Below are 17,505 nucleotides of genomic sequence, written 5' to 3' on the forward strand. Positions count from 1 at the left end.
AATGTGTCAATTAATTGTATTTACCAGTGTAAACTGGCGTATTTTCAGAAGACTAAGTGACAGATACTAAACGCAATAGGCCGGGAGCTGCTTGGTATCAGTAGAGGATCTTGCAAATCCTTAGGATGCCCAAAAGGCTGTTAAACATCATTTTGTACATTTATTAGATCCGCCCATGGATCCTTTAATACCACAGTCTGTATAATTATTATTTTGAACTTTGAACATTCGGTCTGTAATAGTAATTTCATTCTCAGCCTTCCGTTGTGCTATATCTGTGTTTAATTGTCTATGATGATATCAACTACCTCACGATACTCCCCACCAGGCCCACCAGGTTATGTTGGAAATATCGGGGTGTGACATCATGCGACTGAGGTCAGTTCAAACGGTTGGATGTTCTCTTCGCACGAATGGGCCATCCGTGTGAAGGAGTTCCATTCGCATGAGAGGGTTATGTTTGGTTGGTTTTGCGTATTTATCTGGTTTTAAGCATTTTAAGCATGCAAGTGTAAAGTATAAGTATATTGCATACAAAATTGGTGTTTTAAGCATTCTAAGTATGAGTTTCGCGTATGAGCGTGCATTCAAGTTTGCAACGAATATCGTAAGTATATAACTTGTATAAGTATGATATAATATAGTTTTATTATGATCAAAGACTCGGATTACAATGTTTGGAAAAGAAATACGAATACGATACAATTACAAGTTTCAAAAATAGAAATATGTCACAACCCTCGACCCCACCCTGGGAGCGGGAGCTGTGAACCAATCAAGTGGTACCGGTGTTTAATAAATACGCCTCAGAAAAATTTTTCATCAGGATCGTAGTTAGGAAATAATTTCAGAGTATATAAACATCAACTTTTAATATTAAACAAATGGGTTAAAACCCGTATTTCATTCAAATATTTTATAGGGATAAACCCAAATTAATAAAATATAAATTTCTTTTTTTTTCAGGTATTTATAGCCACTTTATTTAAGCCTTCAGTGCTCCATAGCTGGCTTCTATTATCTTTACAGTAAATTACCTGAAAAGCATTTTAAAAATATTTTATCAGCAAGAAATACTGGCGAGTATATTCCAGTTTACAAAAATAAGCTTTTATAACTTTACAATATTGAGAGCGATTACAATATTCATATCTACCTAATTACTCATTCAGTATTTGTCACGTTGGCAGTTATAATGACCGTGGTCATATTATTATTGGCTAACTCTTTATCCAATAGTAACGTTTGATTAGTAGTGTATACAAAACCCCACATACCGGTAGTAATTGTAGAATACAAAGACTCAATCACTGTAAGTATAATTGAAAACATTTGAGATTTTGTAACACGTTTTGGTAGAAAAAGAGAATGACTCACTTTGTAACTTTAGGGTTCAACTAAAAGCCTCCTAGTATAATATTGGGTATAACTCCTGAGCTATTTAATAAAATATATAATGCACTCGTGTTAAGTATAATAACCCAATTTAACTTTATCAATACATCCCGAGACAAAAGCCCAACGTACTTAGTCAGGCATCGCCTTGATATGCGTTGCTGGGTTCAAGATCAATCGGGCAGGGTATCGAATCAGTGATCAGGGGTTAAAACCCTTAAAACGAGGCAGAGCTTTGTAGGATTAGGGATGAATTATTAAATCAAATGGATGAATAAGGAGACAGAGATATGGCTAGAGAGAGAAAGAAAAAGAAAAGTACAAATGGAAATATGAAACTGAGCATTCTATTTAATTGTTGATAATTACACATTTTGAAATGAATGTTATTTAGATATTTTTATTATTTTATTTATTATAATTAATTCAGCTGCTTTGTTTATAACTTCTAAAATATGACGTTTTATAAAACGATGAATATGCCACTAGAACGAGAATATTTTTATCTACATTTTGATCTAAGTTTCATTAAAAACGGAGTAAGGTTAATTGTAATATATTTTTATTATTATAATTATTAAACAGTTCCTACATTCGCCAAAATGCCTCATATTTCTAACAGTCAATTTACCCATGATCTACCCGTTTAATAACATAAGTTTTTATATACTTTATTTTAAATTTTATAAATAAAAATTTTGGAAATGTTACAAAATACAAACATACTTTCTAAATGAGGAAAGTATTAAAATGCGAAGCCTTACAGAAACACACCATATATACCAAGCACTAGGTATGTTCACCGTCCGACATTGGCGAAGCTTAAATAGGGCCGAAGGGGGCGGGCGACCTCCCTGAACTTTTCACTCAGTAGTGGAGAGTATGTAGTTTTCGTATAAAAATTTTTGGGTATATAGGTTTTCAACCCCTCGGTTTTATAGAAATTTTTGGGTCCGGTGACTTCCGCCCCTGATCGGAAATCTCAAGCTTCACCACCGCCGTCCAGTTCGCCTGCTTTTGACAAAAAAATTGGACCAACCGCTAACTACAACTTTGGAAAAAGACAAACTAAATCGGTCGGTTTTCATGATTTTACGATTTTACTCTTCGGATTTTGACAATTTAGTGGTTTTAGACAAAAAAAAAAAAATTATATCCAAGCAAAGTTTTGTACTAAGTTTTGAAAAATTACAAGGATTATTAATGAGTATGATATATATACTAACTTTATATTCCTAAAAAAAATAAATAAATAATAAATGTTGAACACTTGGTTCCAATTTTCAAAATCAACCAAGATGTAAAGGATGTAACGGGACGGCGGTGGTGAAGCTTGAGAAGATATTTACTTTGAGTGGCTCGCTTGATTACAAACAAAGCATATATTAGAGAAAATTTCAAGTAAAGTGTGGTGAGATGACACTCTAGTAGGAAGCCCACCATATCAATCCACCACACAAAGGTAAGAATTTCCTAATGCAGTAAGAGAAAATTCCACTAGGTTGGTAGCAAAAACATATAACTAACACTTATCTTTTTTTTTTTTTTTTTTTTTGGAATATTATTAACACAGGCCGGCCTGAAAAAACAGAATCGCACCCAACCAAAAACTACAACATATACAAAGGATGATTACACCATTCCCTCCAAACAATGTTCTTATGAATGGACCTGTTTTTTAACAAAAAAACCTAAAGATCTCGCATCCCCAAAAATATCTTCACTATTCCCTTTACCGTTATCAAAAAAGTTTTTTTTTTTTTTTTTTTTTTTTTTTTTTTTTTTTTGCGTGTAATGGACTTTATTATAATACTATTCATTTCTCAATACGATTACAAACTAATGGTAGGTAGACGAGCAACAAGCTGCGCCGCTACCCCTTTCTGAATAGCAAACCCTACCCTGCTAAACACAAAATTCTGCCCCTTAACATGTGCGGTGTTACTGCTTACCACCTGTTGAACCCGCTTAAGGAACCGCACCGCGTCAGGGGCGAGAGCGCCAAATGTATCGAAAGCGAACGGGACGAACACGTGCTGATTCTCGATGCAAGCTTTTTCGTGTTTAGCTACTTTGCCCGCCTCTGCCTTGGTAATCGCATGTCCCGCCACAAACCCGTGGTCCCTTAACCCAACGAGGGGGGACACACCTGTCAAATCGACACACGCGTGTTTCCCTCCTTCCCATCCAAAAAAAGTTTTCGTTCCTCGCTTTCCAGATAGCCCAACACGTAACCATAACTAGACCCCAGATTATCTCTTTACCTTTTTTATTCCCGTTACATCCTTTGTGGATACCCAAAATGTTCTTGAAAGAGAAAGCGAAAACCGGCGGGCATTTGACCCACTCGCTGAACCTATAACTAACACTTATTTCATACAATGAACATATAACAAAACAATAATATTTAGTTGAGGTAGAAGATAAAGAGTAAATTATTCTTGAAGGTGTTAGACCTCATAAGAACTTGTACCAGATCTTTGGTTTTTAATTGTCAGCCTCATACCCTTACTAAATACATGACCCCGGACTAAAACATGGGAGACTTGTATCAAACAAGCGACATTGTTACCTTAAAGACTAAAAAATGTAATAACATGTACAAAGGGGTTGTTTGGTTCGCGGAATAATTTGTAATTGGAATTGAAATTTTTATAGGAATTAGAATTTGAAGGAATTGGATTTGGAATTTAAACATTTCAATTGGAATTGGAAATTGTTAGAATTGGAATCTCAATTCCATTTTTGTTGTGTTTGGTTGTCAAACGAATTGGAATCCATCACCCCGGCACCCACAACCACTAGTTCGGGTCGAAACGGTACGGGTTGAAATGGTTCGCAAACGGTTCGGGTCGAAGCGGTTCGATTCGAAACGATACGGGTCGAAATGGTTTGGATCGGAACCAGTATGGTAGAAACGGTACGGGTCGAAACGGTTCGGATCGGAACCAGTATGGTTGAAACGGTTGAAGATTCCAATGAATTTATTTTAATTCCTTCACATATAAGGAAGGATTTTGAATTCCTTTAATTAAAGGAATTTGAAGGAATTCATGTCTAATTCCAATTCTAATTCCATTGTCAACCAAAAACATGAAGATTGAAACTGGGATTTCAATTCCATTAAATTCTGCGAACCAAACATCTTAAGAGATGAAATTCAAATTCTAATTCCCTTAAATATCATTGAATTCCTGCGAACCAAACGCCACCTAAATTGTAATCAAGTGATTTCCATGATCTACTATCCAAAGAATGAGTTAATAAAGAAAAAAAGAAATTGTTAAAAGCAAAAATCCAAAATTCCGGTAGAAAGATTTATTATCCATTTATGGATCCAGTTAAACATTCTAAATTGTCCACCTAAAAAATTAAATTGTAACTTCCCTATTATTAATTAATTAATTAATAATACCCTGGTACAATAACCGGCCCTGCCTGCCTGCTTCCTGAATATCATGAATTTCAGCATCTAGAATAGAATAGAATAGAATAGATCTCCTCCTCCTCCTCCTCCTTGGTTTTTCTTTCTTGTTCATATTCCAGATGGGTTGCAGAAATGGAGAAGAAGACAGATCATCATCATCATCGGGGGGTATTATTGTAAACGATGTGCTGCTGCTTACAAGCATGTGTCTCATTGGGCTCTCCGTGGATGTGCACATCAAGGATGGCTCTGTTTATTCTGGAATCTTTCACACTGCCTCTGTCCACCACCCTTATGGTCTGTTTCTTTTCTCTTCTTTTTTTCATCATCTCATTGTCAATTTGGGATCTCAATCTATCAAATGCATTTCTGGAGTCATATAGATAGATTTAACCAATTAAGACACCATCCATATTCATTCATTCATTTAATAATAATAAGATAAGATGAAGATGCTATTACTGTTTGTTTGTTTGTTTGTTTGGGTCTGCTTGTGTTGTTTGTTACAAGGTAAAGTAAGCCAACCCAAACGCCAAAAATGAATATATAATCACTTTCAAAGGTGCCAAGTGCTTCAGGTGGCTGGCACCTCATGTAAATAATCACTCAAAGTTAGGGTTACTAGGAGGAGGTTTATTTATTTGCAAGACACGACTTCTGGTTAACGTGCCTCCTCGTGATTTTATCGAAACACCCCTTATATGTATGTATGTATGTATGTATATGGTTTTCAAAATGCACATCCAAACAACCCCTTTCATTTTTTGTTCGTGTAGCTATTGTGTTGAAACGAGCAAAGATGACCAAGAAAGGGAGTTGTAATTCAAATGTGGCCAATGAGGAGGTCATCCGGACACTCATAATCCAATCAGAGGATCTTGTTCAAGTAGTCGCAAAGGTATCCGTTTATCACTCACTCCATTTATTGTTAATCATTTTTTGTCACACACACAACACTGTCTAACATAAACAAAAAATGATATAAAAATTTTGGATTTTTTTACAGAAAGTAACAATTCCGGCAGATGGTTTTGCTGGTCATGGAACTGGAGATGAAACAGGGGCTGTTGCATGCTCTTTTCCTTCTAATGGAATTTCACTGACAGAATCAAATAAAACAATGACTGGCAAGTCAAATGTTGGTCAACCACACACTAATCAAACAAGGTAGGGATTTCGTAAAGCTATCCGTGTTTGGATGTACATTTTAGTTGTTTGAGAGTTTGAAAAGTTCTGATTAAGAGAAGGGGTGATTTAGGTATTTTTATTTGACCCTAAATAATCAGAAACAAATATATTCATCCAAACATTTAAATCCGATTATTGTGACTTGGATAATTAGTTAACCAATTCCAAACCCCCCATAACGCTAGTTACTCATAGAATTCTGGTTTCTCTATTTTCTTGCTATTGAATATTTATATCATTGGCATGCATCAATCAATACAGATGCTCATCTGGAACTGAAAACGGGTTTGCTAACGGATGTAGACCTCCTGTAAACACCATTCGATCAACCGATACTCTTGAAGTAAAAGATATAGATGCGAAAGATTCAACAAAGGTAACATCTTTTCTTTTCTTTTCTTTTCTTTCTTTAAAGAAATTGATCAAGTGATATAAATAAAAAGAATTCTAAATTGAAAAACTAGCAGATATTGTGTTCTCATTTTTTTTGTTGAATATAGAAGGAAAATTGTTTGAAGGATCCAGATGATAACAGGTATCACACTAGTTCCTTTTGTTATTTTGAATGTAATGATTTTTGTTGTCTTTGATATTAATTTTGGTTATTGTAGAAAGTATGGCAACCACACTAGCTCATCAGCTCCGAGTGAAACCGTCACTACAAAAATCTCAAATTCTAATCCAACCACTAAGGTGTGTAATGCGGATAGTGATTATTGAAGACGAGAATTGTTTTTTTTCTTGCTTGGGTTTTTTATTTTTTATTCTTTCCAGGAGTTTAAACTTAACCCTGGTGCAAAGATATTTTCTCCATCATTTCCTAATAAAAGATCAGCAACCCCTCAAGCAATGGTGACGGGTACAAATCTTGTATACAATCCCGACACTCATCCTAGTGGCCCACAGCCCGAAGTTGAAATCAGCCCATTTGCTCCCCGTTCCGTGCCTGTTAAGTTTGTTCCATATGCAGGCAATGATGTACACCATCCTCCTCCTGTAAGTTTAAATGAAACTGCTAATCACATGTTGTATTTAGAACTGGCAATGTCGATCAATTTACTTGTGTTTGTGTTATGTGATATATGTAAACAGGTCATATTATATTAAAAGGAGACGGATCGAAAGTCAGACCTTTTTTTTAAATGACGATTATTCTAAATCAATTTACTAAAAAAAACTAGATTATTAATAAGAGAAGGGTAAAGAAAAAAGAAATAGACTTTGGCTGAATTCATATGTAAATCCCTAGAACGTTATTTCTGCATTATTTAATTTCTAAGAAAAGTCATTTTCATAAAGTTTAGGGAGGTCTTTATGTTAGTAATAAAGTGTAGGGACTGGATCTATACGTTCTAAAAGTCAAGGGATTGAAGCATGTAAATAAAATCCAGGGACTTGCACAACAAAAGTTCATAGGTTTTTCTTTCTCAACCGTTCTTCCATAAAAGATATCATTTGGACGTACGTACATGCCAACCTGACCCGACCCGGTTAGACCCATACCAAATGATTATCTGTCTGACCCACCCATTTTTCCAGTTGTAGCTGTATTAAATGCGCACTTAAGTTTTACTTTTGCTTGTAGATTGTTGGATATATGACAAACAGGAGTCAACCCGCCAGATACGGGTCATATCATCCTGTCCAAACAGCACCTACCTATGTCCAACCAAGCTCTCAGAATGTAGTAAATATGTTCTTCTTAAGTACTAAATTTACTTTTGGATTTTGTAAACGGGACGGATAATTTTTCATTGATTGTTACAGGTAATGGTTGGACGATTAGGGCCCGTTGTCTATGTTCATCCGGTTTCCCAAGTAAGATGTTGCTACAATTAGTTGGTTTAATCTTATTAAAAGTTAGTGATTGATTATGTGTTTGTTGATGAAGGACATGGTGCCAAGCACGAACAGCTTCTCCTCTGTTTTAACTCCACACCAACTCCATGTCCCTAAACACCAAGGTATATTTATATAAATTATTTTATATATCTTATGGGTTTCTAGTATCACTTGCCCAAAATTTAGACATGATACAACCTAAAAAAAGCTCTATGGATGCACAAAACCTTCCCCGTACTCATTGCGCCACTTTTGTATGCATTGCACCTCACCGAGTCAGAAGGGCGCTTTTTACAACCCAGTTCAAATAGCAAAAAACTAACAGTTGCATAGGGGTGTAAATGAACTTGGCTTCCCTATTAACATCAATATCTTCTTATTTTGATTATTGATACAGGAACCACGGCGGGTCAAGCGTTGCAACTATCACCATTTGTAGGTGGTGGTCAGGCACCACCATATGTTTTGCCAGGCCACATTCCCATATCACAACTGCCTTACCCTGTCATCTCAATCCCCGGATCTAATGGCTTTTTAGTATCAAAATTTTCTTGATTTTTCTTTCTATATTATTGGTTTTAGATAGATAGATATTCATTGATTTCTGGGTTTCATTTTCTTCCCAGCCTTCATTCTGTTTCGTTCTTTTTTTTTTTTTTTTTTTTTTTTTTTTGTAATTCAAATACAGGATGAGTCCAACATATTGATTTTTGATAGTTTCCGAGTTGCTTTTTGTCTCGGTTGGCTGCGTTTTGTGTGTAATACGAACAGATAGCACATCAATAATTGATGGTTTCAACAGTTTATTTATTTTCCAACATCCTAAAACATGCATAAATTTCCACTTTTTACTAAGGTTAAAACAACGTTAGCAAGCAGATCTTTCTTTTCTAGAGCATAAACAAGGTAGATATTTCTATGAAATCAGAATGCAACCTAACACTTGCTGTTCTATTGTGCTGTAACATAAAAACAACATCCAACGTTTGGGTCCCACACCCAGCAACCTCGAGGGCTATGATTATTTGAGTTTATTACATCTTTCCTGGCTGACCAGTTTCGTTGCAACTTGTGCTTGGATGTCCGCTGTTTCTAGGAACCTGGTCATCCCCAATGTTTTGTTGAACAGCCTACACAAATACCAATATCTTACATCAGCATCAATATTTTCGATACACCGACATATTATTGGATTCGTCTGTCGTACTTGTCACTCGAGTTTTTCTAGCTCTTAATTACAAAATGTATTTGTTGCACATGAATGGGTTGATTTAAGTTAGGTTTTATCCCTAATTGAACAGAAAAATTAGCTTCAAATGGAAATGGCCCTCAGAGGTCAAATGGCATCTTTAATGCATAGAATATCATAAATAATTTTGTTCAAAAGTTAAATTATTATTGAAATAAGGTATCGAGGCCCACCAAAGTATCAATTTGATTTCGTTTACCCCCAACTTTGTCTAGAAATTTTTGGGAAACCAGACGACCAAATTCTTCTAAATTTAAAGCTTTTGTCACACTTAAAGTTGTGAACTAACATGTTGACAATACATCTAAAGTTAATTACTTTCAACAGTAAATAGTTTAGGGGCATTTTTGTCATTCTACACCTCCAGCTATAGCAAATGCTTTAAATATAAAAGAATCTTGTCAATTTAACAATTTTCAGGCAATTTTTTTGCTGTAAACAAACCAAATTGATACCTGGGTGGGCCTCTAAAGTAGTTGTAATGTTAGGGTGGCATTATTGAAGACTTTTAAATACTGGGGAGGCCCATGAATACATTATCCATTGGCCGAACCCATTAACAAACATGCCCCCTCCTTGCCCGGTGGGCCACCTCTAGTATCAAGGTGTAAGCCTTTTTCTTGTGAACACAGTGCCTAGTTTTGAGTTGGGAGCAAACATTTTACCTGTAAAAGCTCGGTCATTCTCCCAGTCCCGACATGCATCACGCCTCCCAATCCTGGTGGAGGCTGGAAATGATGAACCAAGTGTCGGGTTTGCAGTGGTTCAACAAAAAGAGGCTCATCTGATTCTGTTTTCACAACTGGATCCTGCACATCATTTGATTTTAGCGCTTGACCCCCTTCAGCGTTTTTAAAAGCAGCATTTTCATTTCCAGACACTGAGGGTGGAACCGTAAACTGGGAGCTAGTTTGAGACTCTGGCGGTTGACTTGTTGACCCATTTGGTGGGTATACCGCCAATGGCAGAACTGAGTGCACAGGCTTGCCTTGTGAAGCCCGCAAATGAGGTGCAGGTTGGTTGTGGGATAAACCGTTTGATAGGTTAGCTGGTTGAAGAATAACAGGGACCATGGTCCCTCTCCCACCGACTGAGGGGGCTAGCCCGTAGTTGGTTTTTGAGGGTGCATTTGTATCCACTGGGTCTGACCCGTTCCCGACATAAGTAACAAGCTGCATATTTTTTTCTTTTGATCTTCGTTTACGCTTACGCTTGGGTTGGAGTTCTGTTGGGAATGGAATTTCAGTTCTTTTGATCATTTCAACATGAGGTGCTACATCATTTTCAGGTGTCACAGGTGCTGTGTGGCCTGGTTTGAAAACCGCACCCCTTAGTGTGATCTTTGAGTTACCGATCCTAACCGCAAGCAGGTAACCTGCATCAAAAGTTGCCTCAACAACACCAGTTACAGTCTGCCCAACCATAACTTCAGTTGGATCATTTATCGGGTCAACTCGAGGAGCATTGTTGGTCAGCTGTACAAAACCAGGAGGCATACGAGCAGCTTGCGAACGGTCTTTTTTGGCCCGTCTTTCACTCGGATCCTTTCGTGGGCGGCCACGTTTTCGCTTTTCAGGAGCAGTAAGTGTGGCATCGGGCGTCACTTCTTGGCTCACCGGGTCCATTTCAGCAGTTATGACAATATATGCAGTTTACTGTTAAAATACAGAAGCCGTATGTGCATATAAATATACAAGTAAAGAGCCTCAGATTTGAAGATCCAATTTCCATAAATAACATCCCCAAGCAACGTTAATAAAAAAAATTTGAAAAATCAAATCTAGCAATCGATCGTCAACATAAACGTTAAAGACAAAAGATTTTACTTGCTGAGTGAGAAAACCAATGTTCACATACTAGAAAGTCAACCTAAACAACGAATGTAGGCTATGCAGTTAAAGCGGTCCAAAATCGAATAGCGGTCAAGGTCCGCTATAGGATATATAGGTTTTATAGCAGTGGTATGGCGGTGATATAGCGGTAATTTTCATACCATGCATAATTTATGTATTTTTATATATATATAAATATATCTTTGAAAAATATTAATAGTAATATCAAAATTCATAGTAATATCATATTATCAAAAACCTGTTGCAAATCAAATACTAATAGTAACTTTGAAGTATTTAATTTAAGAATTAACACAATCAAACACCGTTACTGCTATAACCGCTATAGGCCACCGCTATAGTACCGCTATAGCACCGCTATAGCAGTATTTAGCGCCGCTAATAGCGGAACCGCTATAGGCCACCGCTATTTGGACTGCTACACACCCTGAGGTCCGCTAACCGCTATAGCACCGCTATTGACTGCTTAGATTGTAAGGTAATTCTGCCATATCATTTACAACCTTTAACATAATTACTTAAACTTGAAGTAGATCGTATGACTAGCGCAAAAAAATGCACATGTACTATAATCAGGTTCCAGATGTCTAGACTAAGCTGCATGTAGGCTGTATGTACACTACGAATAACTTACAATAAGTGGACTAAGATAGATCTTCTCTATGATGATCCGTTTATGTATAATCGATCGTATGCAGTTCATAACCTAGTGTACTATAGTAATTAATTAAACATCACCACTTAATTATAAATCTGTTAGAATGAAATCATTAATGGCATGGCATTCATTTGACGAAATGATCCAATAAATAACTATCAAACTGGATGTCAACACTCAATCACATCAAACATCAATCGATTAAAACAAACATAATTGTATACAAGCAATGAGAGCAGATAAACAAAGTCAACCATAATTAAAGCTAGTAAACATGGAGTAAGATGCAAAACACCACATGTTGCGGTATACTCACTGAACAGAAATGAAATTTGCACTCACCGAACAAAAAATTACAGATTATCGAGCCTTCATCGTTCTATAGATCGTTCATCTGTGCATCAATTTGAGAAATACATACAGTGAATAATAATAATAATATAATTAAAGCGCATGAACAGTGGTTTGGATAGACATTATACGTGAAACCAGGGATGTAAATCCGTACCTTTAGGGTTTTGAAGGTGAAATTGACACTTGATTTGAAACCCTAGATTTTCTGTGTTAGAGAGTGAGGAGATTGTGAAGGTAGTTGGAGCTAATTACGGCGTTTTATTAACTTAAAAAATATCATTTGTTATAAATATACATAACTCCCCCAAATCCTTAACTCTTCATTTCATTTACTCTTAGACCATGAGGTGTGGTTTGCTTAGTCCCTTTGAGAACTACTCGTTACATAGGCGCCACATCACCATGGGTGGAGGACCATCCCCTTGGAGACTACCTAAGGGTGTGAAGGATAGTCCCAAATCTGAAAATGGTGGCCCACAACAATTAAATCTCTTTCTTTCTCTATGGCGGCCCACTAAATAAACATCCAGCCAATCACATGCCTCGTCCCAAACGGCTATTAATGGACGATTGCGACGCGATGGGGGAAGGGGGCGGTGTGCGACGGAGGGGACGAGCGGCGCCGGGTGGGGGACGACCCCCACACCCCATGGTCTTATGTTAACTAGTCTGATAAGGTCCCAATTAAAGTTTATACGAGAAGAAGGAAACGGGCCACAGCTGCCCATATGGAAAAACTAAATTATGTTTTTGGGCTTAAGCTGGATCCACTTGGTCAGGCAGGTGGCAGTAAATTGGAAGAGTGGGGAGCAGTTACTATGCCTATTATTAGCGAGAAAATGAAGGGTTGAAAAGCTGTTCCTATGCCTACTTTATGGAGCAGTTTCTAAGTGTCATGGTCTATTAAAGCAGGCTTTTTATTTTCAAATGGTTCATCCTTGTTTTTCATTATCAAAGTATTGTGTATTTGGAGACATTGCCCCTCTCGAATCGGGCTGTTTACTTCAATTCAAATAAAGTTTCCTGTTTGGATTATAGATCTTATCATTTGGTTCCACTGTCGGGAAACAAAAGATGGTTCAAACCCGGAGCACTTCTGATGGCAGCAGCTCAAACCCAGACCAAATTGCTGCTCAACTGGCTGCCATTACTGCAAAATTAGAGTCCATTGATTCAATGAAGGAAGACATTGCAGCCTTGAAAGGAGACAGGTCTAAAGGCAGTATCTTTGATGAAGGGGAGAGCTCGTGGAAGGGACGAGTCGGATACAAACCCTACAACAGAATCGATTTTCCTATTTTTAATGGAGGGGATCCATGTGGGTGGGTATTAAAGGCGGAAAAATATTTTCGGTATTATAAGATACCAGATGAGGAGAAGGTAGAAATATCATCTATGCACCTAGAGGGAGATGCCTTAGACCTCTATTCCTGGCTTTCGGATGATCATACTTTGACTTTCTGGGAAGAGTTAGTGCAAACCTTCACCAAAAACTTCGGTCCAGCCGAGTTTCAAAATCCAGATGAATACCTGTGCAGTATAAAACAAACTGCATCGGTACAGGAATACCGTCAAGAATTTGCCAGGCGATCTTCACGGGTTTCAAACTGGCCAGACCACTGTTTGTTAGGGGTTTTTCTCAACAGGTTGAAGGAAGAATTAAAGGCTGATGTGAGAATACACAAACCACGTACTGTTTACAATGCTATGAGTCTTGCTTTGGAATTTGAGTCTAAATCAAACCAACATCGACCCGGAAAGAGTTCTATTGGGGCACCAAATTCCAAACCACCACCACTTGATTCTAAAACCATTACCTCTTACAACTCTCAACCCTCTAACCAACCAAAAACTCCATTCAGAATTTCAGACACCGAAAAACAAAATCGTTATTTAAGGGGTGAATGCTTCAGGTGTGGGGAGAAATATGGTCCAGGACATAGTGGGTACACTAAAAATGTTAGAAGCCGAAGAGGACTTAGTGGAGCAGCAAGAAACTAAAATAACTAATTCTGATGAGACACAAGAGGAGACAGCAGAGATCAGTTTACATGCTATCCTCGGGAAATCGCATCCAACAACGATGAAAGTCCATGGTATGTTGAATTCTGTAGAGGTTTTAATTTTAATTGATGGGGGTTCCACCCATAATTTTATCTCAGATTGTTTGGTGAAAGAGCTGAAACTTGAGACCCAACCAATACCACCTTTCGGGGTTCAAATCGGTAGTGGTGATGTAATCCAATGTGATCGGATTTGCAAAAGTCTTTCTGTACAGGTTAATGATTTGAAGATTATTCAAGACTTTCACCCTTTTTCAATTGGAGGGGCTGATTTAGTTTTGGGCATTCAGTGGCTAGCTACCTTGAATACAGTTCAAGCAAATTGGAAAGAATTATTTATGATTTTTACTATTGATGGTAAACGATACAAGCTGAAAGGTATCAAAACGGGACCCCAAAAATCATCTAGTTTCCAACACTTGGCTATTGAACCAGTAAGCAACCCTCAAATTCCAACTCCACTACAACCTATTATCAACCAATACTCCACTGTTTTTGATGAACCCAAAACCCTACCACCTGTTAGAACCCAAACCCACTCAATCCACCTAATTCCCAACGCACCACCACCCAATATCCGACCCTACCGATACCCCCATTCGCAAAAAACCGAAATAGAGAAACAAGTCAACCAACTTTTGACAGCCAGGTTTATTCAATCAAGTACTAGCCCCTTTTCGAGTCCGGTCTTGTTAGTAAAAAGAAAGATAATACATGGAGAATGTGTGTCGATTATCGAGCCCTTAACAAGATAATGGTAGCCGACAAGTACCCCATTCCGAATATCGACGAGTTACTGGATGAATTGTATGGCGCAACGGTATTTTCTAAACTTGATTTACGATCTAGGTATTACCAAATCAGAGTGACTGCTCAAGATGTTGCAAAAACGGCTTTTCGTACTCATTCGGGGCATTACAAGTTCAAGGTTATGCCGTTTGGGTTGACGAATGCGCCTTCCACTTTTCAAGCTATTATGAACGATTTATTTCGTCCCTTTTTACGTCGCTTCATACTTGTATTTTTTGACGATATCTTGATTTACAGCCATACCATGGAGCAACACCAATCTCATTTGGAACAGGCCTTAAAGTTACTATACGACAATCAATTTTTCGCTAAGATGTCGAAGTGTTGTTTCATGCAGCCACAAGTGGTGTTTCTTGGGCATGTGGTTAGTTCGAAAAGTGCTAAAGTTGAAGACGAAAAGATTTCAGCAGTGCAATCTTGGCCAATACCTTCAACAGTCAAGGAAGTAAGAGGGTTCCTTGGTCTAACGGGATACTATAGACGTTTCGTTAGGAACTATGGCTTGATAGCACGACCCCTCACAGCGTTGACTAAGAAAGATGGTTTTGCGTGGTCAAAAGAAGCCCGAAATTCCTTTAGGTAGCGTTCGTTTCATGGAATGGAATGGAATGGAATTAGGAAGTTTTTCTTTGTAAAATTGATCTTGGTTGGGGGAGGGAGGAATTTGAAATCCCATGAATTTCTTTAATCAATGAAATTTGTGACTATTTCAACATTCCTTAGAAATCCTTCACTCTAATGAAGGAATGGAATGGAATGTTGAAATAGTCACAAATTTCATTGATTAAAGAAATTCATGGGATTTCAAATTCCTCCCTCCCCCAACCAAGATCAATTTTACAAAGAAAAACTTCCTAATTCCATTCCATTCCATTCCATGAAACGAACGCTACCTTAATGAATTGAAAGAAACATTGTTGTCCACACCTGTTTTGAGGTTACCCGACTTCTCACAACCATTTGTCGTCGAATGTGACGCTTCTTCTGATGGTGTAGGGGTTATATTGTCTCAAGCAGATCACCCCGTGGCCTATTTTAGCAAGGGAATTTCCCCTTCTAATCGATGCAAATCAGCTTATGATCGGGAGCTGTTGGCTTTAGTATTGGCGGTACAAAAGTGGAGTCATTACCTGCTTGGTCAACATTTTCTCATCCGTACCGATCATTACACCTTGAAGTTCTTACTTGAGCAGCGGATTACAACTACCGAGCAGCAGCGTTTACTATTGAAACTTATGCCTTATGACTTCTCTATTATTCACAAAGCAGGGAAAGAGAATAGAGGAGCGGATGCCTTATCTCGCCGACCCCATTCTGGTGAGTTATTGACACTAATGGTACCCTATTGTGTAGAGGTGGCTGAAATCAAACTGGGACTCCAAAATGACCGTTACCAACAATATAGTCAACAAACTACAAGTTGATCCATCATCAGTTGCTGGCTTCTCCATCATTGATCAGTTTTTATTCTATAAAGGATGCTTAGTGATACCAGAGATACCTGATCTCAAGCAGAAGTTGTTACAGGAGGCACATGACACCCCAACTGGAGGTCATGGGGGATTTTTAAAGACTCTTAAGTGTATTTCAGCCAGGTACTTTTGGCCTAAATTGAAACAAGATGTTCGAAATTTTGTGTAACAATGTGTAATCTGTCAACAGCAGAAATACCAAACATTGTCTCATGCTGGTCTACTTTAGCCCTTACCCATTCCCAATCAGATTTAGGAAGACCTCTCAATGGACTTTATAGTCCGTTTACCTCCTTCAGGTCGATATGATACTATTTTAGTGGTGGTCGATCGTTTGAGCTAATATGGTCATTTTCTTTGCCTCACGCATCCTTTCACTGCAAAAGGGGTGGCTGCAATTTTTTGTAAGGAGATAATTCGGTTGCATGGTTTTCCACGATCCATTGTATCTGATCGGGACGTGATTTTTCTCAGCATTTTTGGCAGGAATTATTTCGTTTGAGTCAAACTAAGCTCCAATTGAGTACAAGTTACCATTCCCAAACGGATGGGCAAACCGAAGTTCTGAACCGTTGTCTTGAAGCCTATTTACGGTGTTTTGCTAGTGAACAACCTACCAAATGGAGTACTTATTTACCATGGGCTGAATATTCGTATAACACCGGGTATCATACGGCAACAAGCACCACTCCTTTCACCGTCGTCTTTGGCAGGGAGCCCCCTTGTTTATTCCCTTATGTGATGGGGGAGACTAAAAATGCAGAATTAGAGCAGCAGTTAATAGACCGGGATGATATGCTAAGGCTTCTTAGAAACAATCTCAAAAAGGCCTAAGATCGGATGAAGAATCAAGCCAACCACAAACAACGAGATCTGACATTTCAGGTTGGTGATTTTGTTTTCCTAAAAATTCAACCCTATCGTCAGAAGAGTTTAGCCAAACGTCGATATGAAAAACTTTCTCCACGCTTTTTCGGTCCATATCGTATTAAACGGGTAGTGGATCCTGTTGCATATGAACTGGAGCTTCCACCTACTGCTAGAATTCACCCGGTGTTCCATGTGTCCATGCTTAAACCCGCCCATGGATCGTTCTCTTTTGAGCAGCAACCTCCATTACCTATCACTAAAGATTGGGAAATTGACTTGCAACCAAATTATATTATAGCTCATCGTTGGGTTTCCGAAGCTGAC

At 38.0% G+C, this 17,505-nt stretch overlaps 2 protein-coding genes across 3 annotated transcripts; one reads left to right on the forward strand and one right to left on the reverse strand.

Moving 5' to 3' along the window:
* Positions 1–4,831: 4,831 nt before the first annotated feature.
* LOC110912836 (polyadenylate-binding protein-interacting protein 4) lies at positions 4,832–8,686 on the forward strand. Its single transcript, XM_022157650.2, has 11 exons — positions 4,832–5,119; positions 5,599–5,720; positions 5,829–5,989; positions 6,272–6,386; positions 6,511–6,545; positions 6,622–6,703; positions 6,785–7,006; positions 7,596–7,694; positions 7,778–7,828; positions 7,902–7,974; positions 8,250–8,686. The coding sequence occupies exons 1-11, from the start codon at positions 4,942–4,944 to the stop codon at positions 8,405–8,407; spliced, it is 1,296 nt and encodes a 431-aa protein (XP_022013342.1). The 5' UTR covers positions 4,832–4,941; the 3' UTR covers positions 8,408–8,686.
* LOC110912837 lies at positions 8,639–12,277 on the reverse strand. 2 transcript variants are annotated; one of them, XM_022157651.2, is made up of 4 exons: positions 12,121–12,277; positions 11,955–12,006; positions 9,767–10,756; positions 8,639–8,982 (listed from the first exon to the last, which is right to left on the reverse strand). In XM_022157651.2, exons 3-4 carry the CDS (start codon positions 10,724–10,726, stop codon positions 8,887–8,889), a joined length of 1,056 nt encoding a protein of 351 aa, XP_022013343.1. In that variant the 5' UTR covers positions 10,727–10,756; positions 11,955–12,006; positions 12,121–12,277; the 3' UTR covers positions 8,639–8,886. The 2 variants fall into 2 exon arrangements, with proteins under 2 accessions (XP_022013343.1, XP_022013344.1); XM_022157652.2 differs by having other exon boundaries at positions 11,955–12,008; positions 12,124–12,267.
* Between the last annotated feature and the right edge of the window lie 5,228 nt (positions 12,278–17,505).

The sequence above is a fragment of the Helianthus annuus genome, chromosome 15 (assembly GCF_002127325.2).
Source record: "Helianthus annuus cultivar XRQ/B chromosome 15, HanXRQr2.0-SUNRISE, whole genome shotgun sequence".
Taxonomy (NCBI): domain Eukaryota; kingdom Viridiplantae; phylum Streptophyta; class Magnoliopsida; order Asterales; family Asteraceae; genus Helianthus; species Helianthus annuus.

Excerpts from the sequence above, each read along its gene's own strand:
- LOC110912836 (XM_022157650.2), top strand. The coding sequence starts at position 4,942 with ATGGGTTGCAGAAATGGAGAAGAAGACAGATCATCATCATCATCGGGG. Across the intron at positions 5,990-6,271 it reads CCACACACTAATCAAACAAG|ATGCTCATCTGGAACTGAAA; the intron begins GTAGGGATTTCG and ends CAATCAATACAG. Across the intron at positions 6,546-6,621 it reads AAGGATCCAGATGATAACAG|AAAGTATGGCAACCACACTA; the intron begins GTATCACACTAG and ends TGGTTATTGTAG.
- LOC110912837 (XM_022157651.2), bottom strand. The coding sequence starts at position 10,726 with ATGGACCCGGTGAGCCAAGAAGTGACGCCCGATGCCACACTTACTGCT. Across the intron at positions 8,983-9,766 it reads GAATGACCGAGCTTTTACAG|GCTGTTCAACAAAACATTGG; the intron begins GTAAAATGTTTG and ends GTATTTGTGTAG.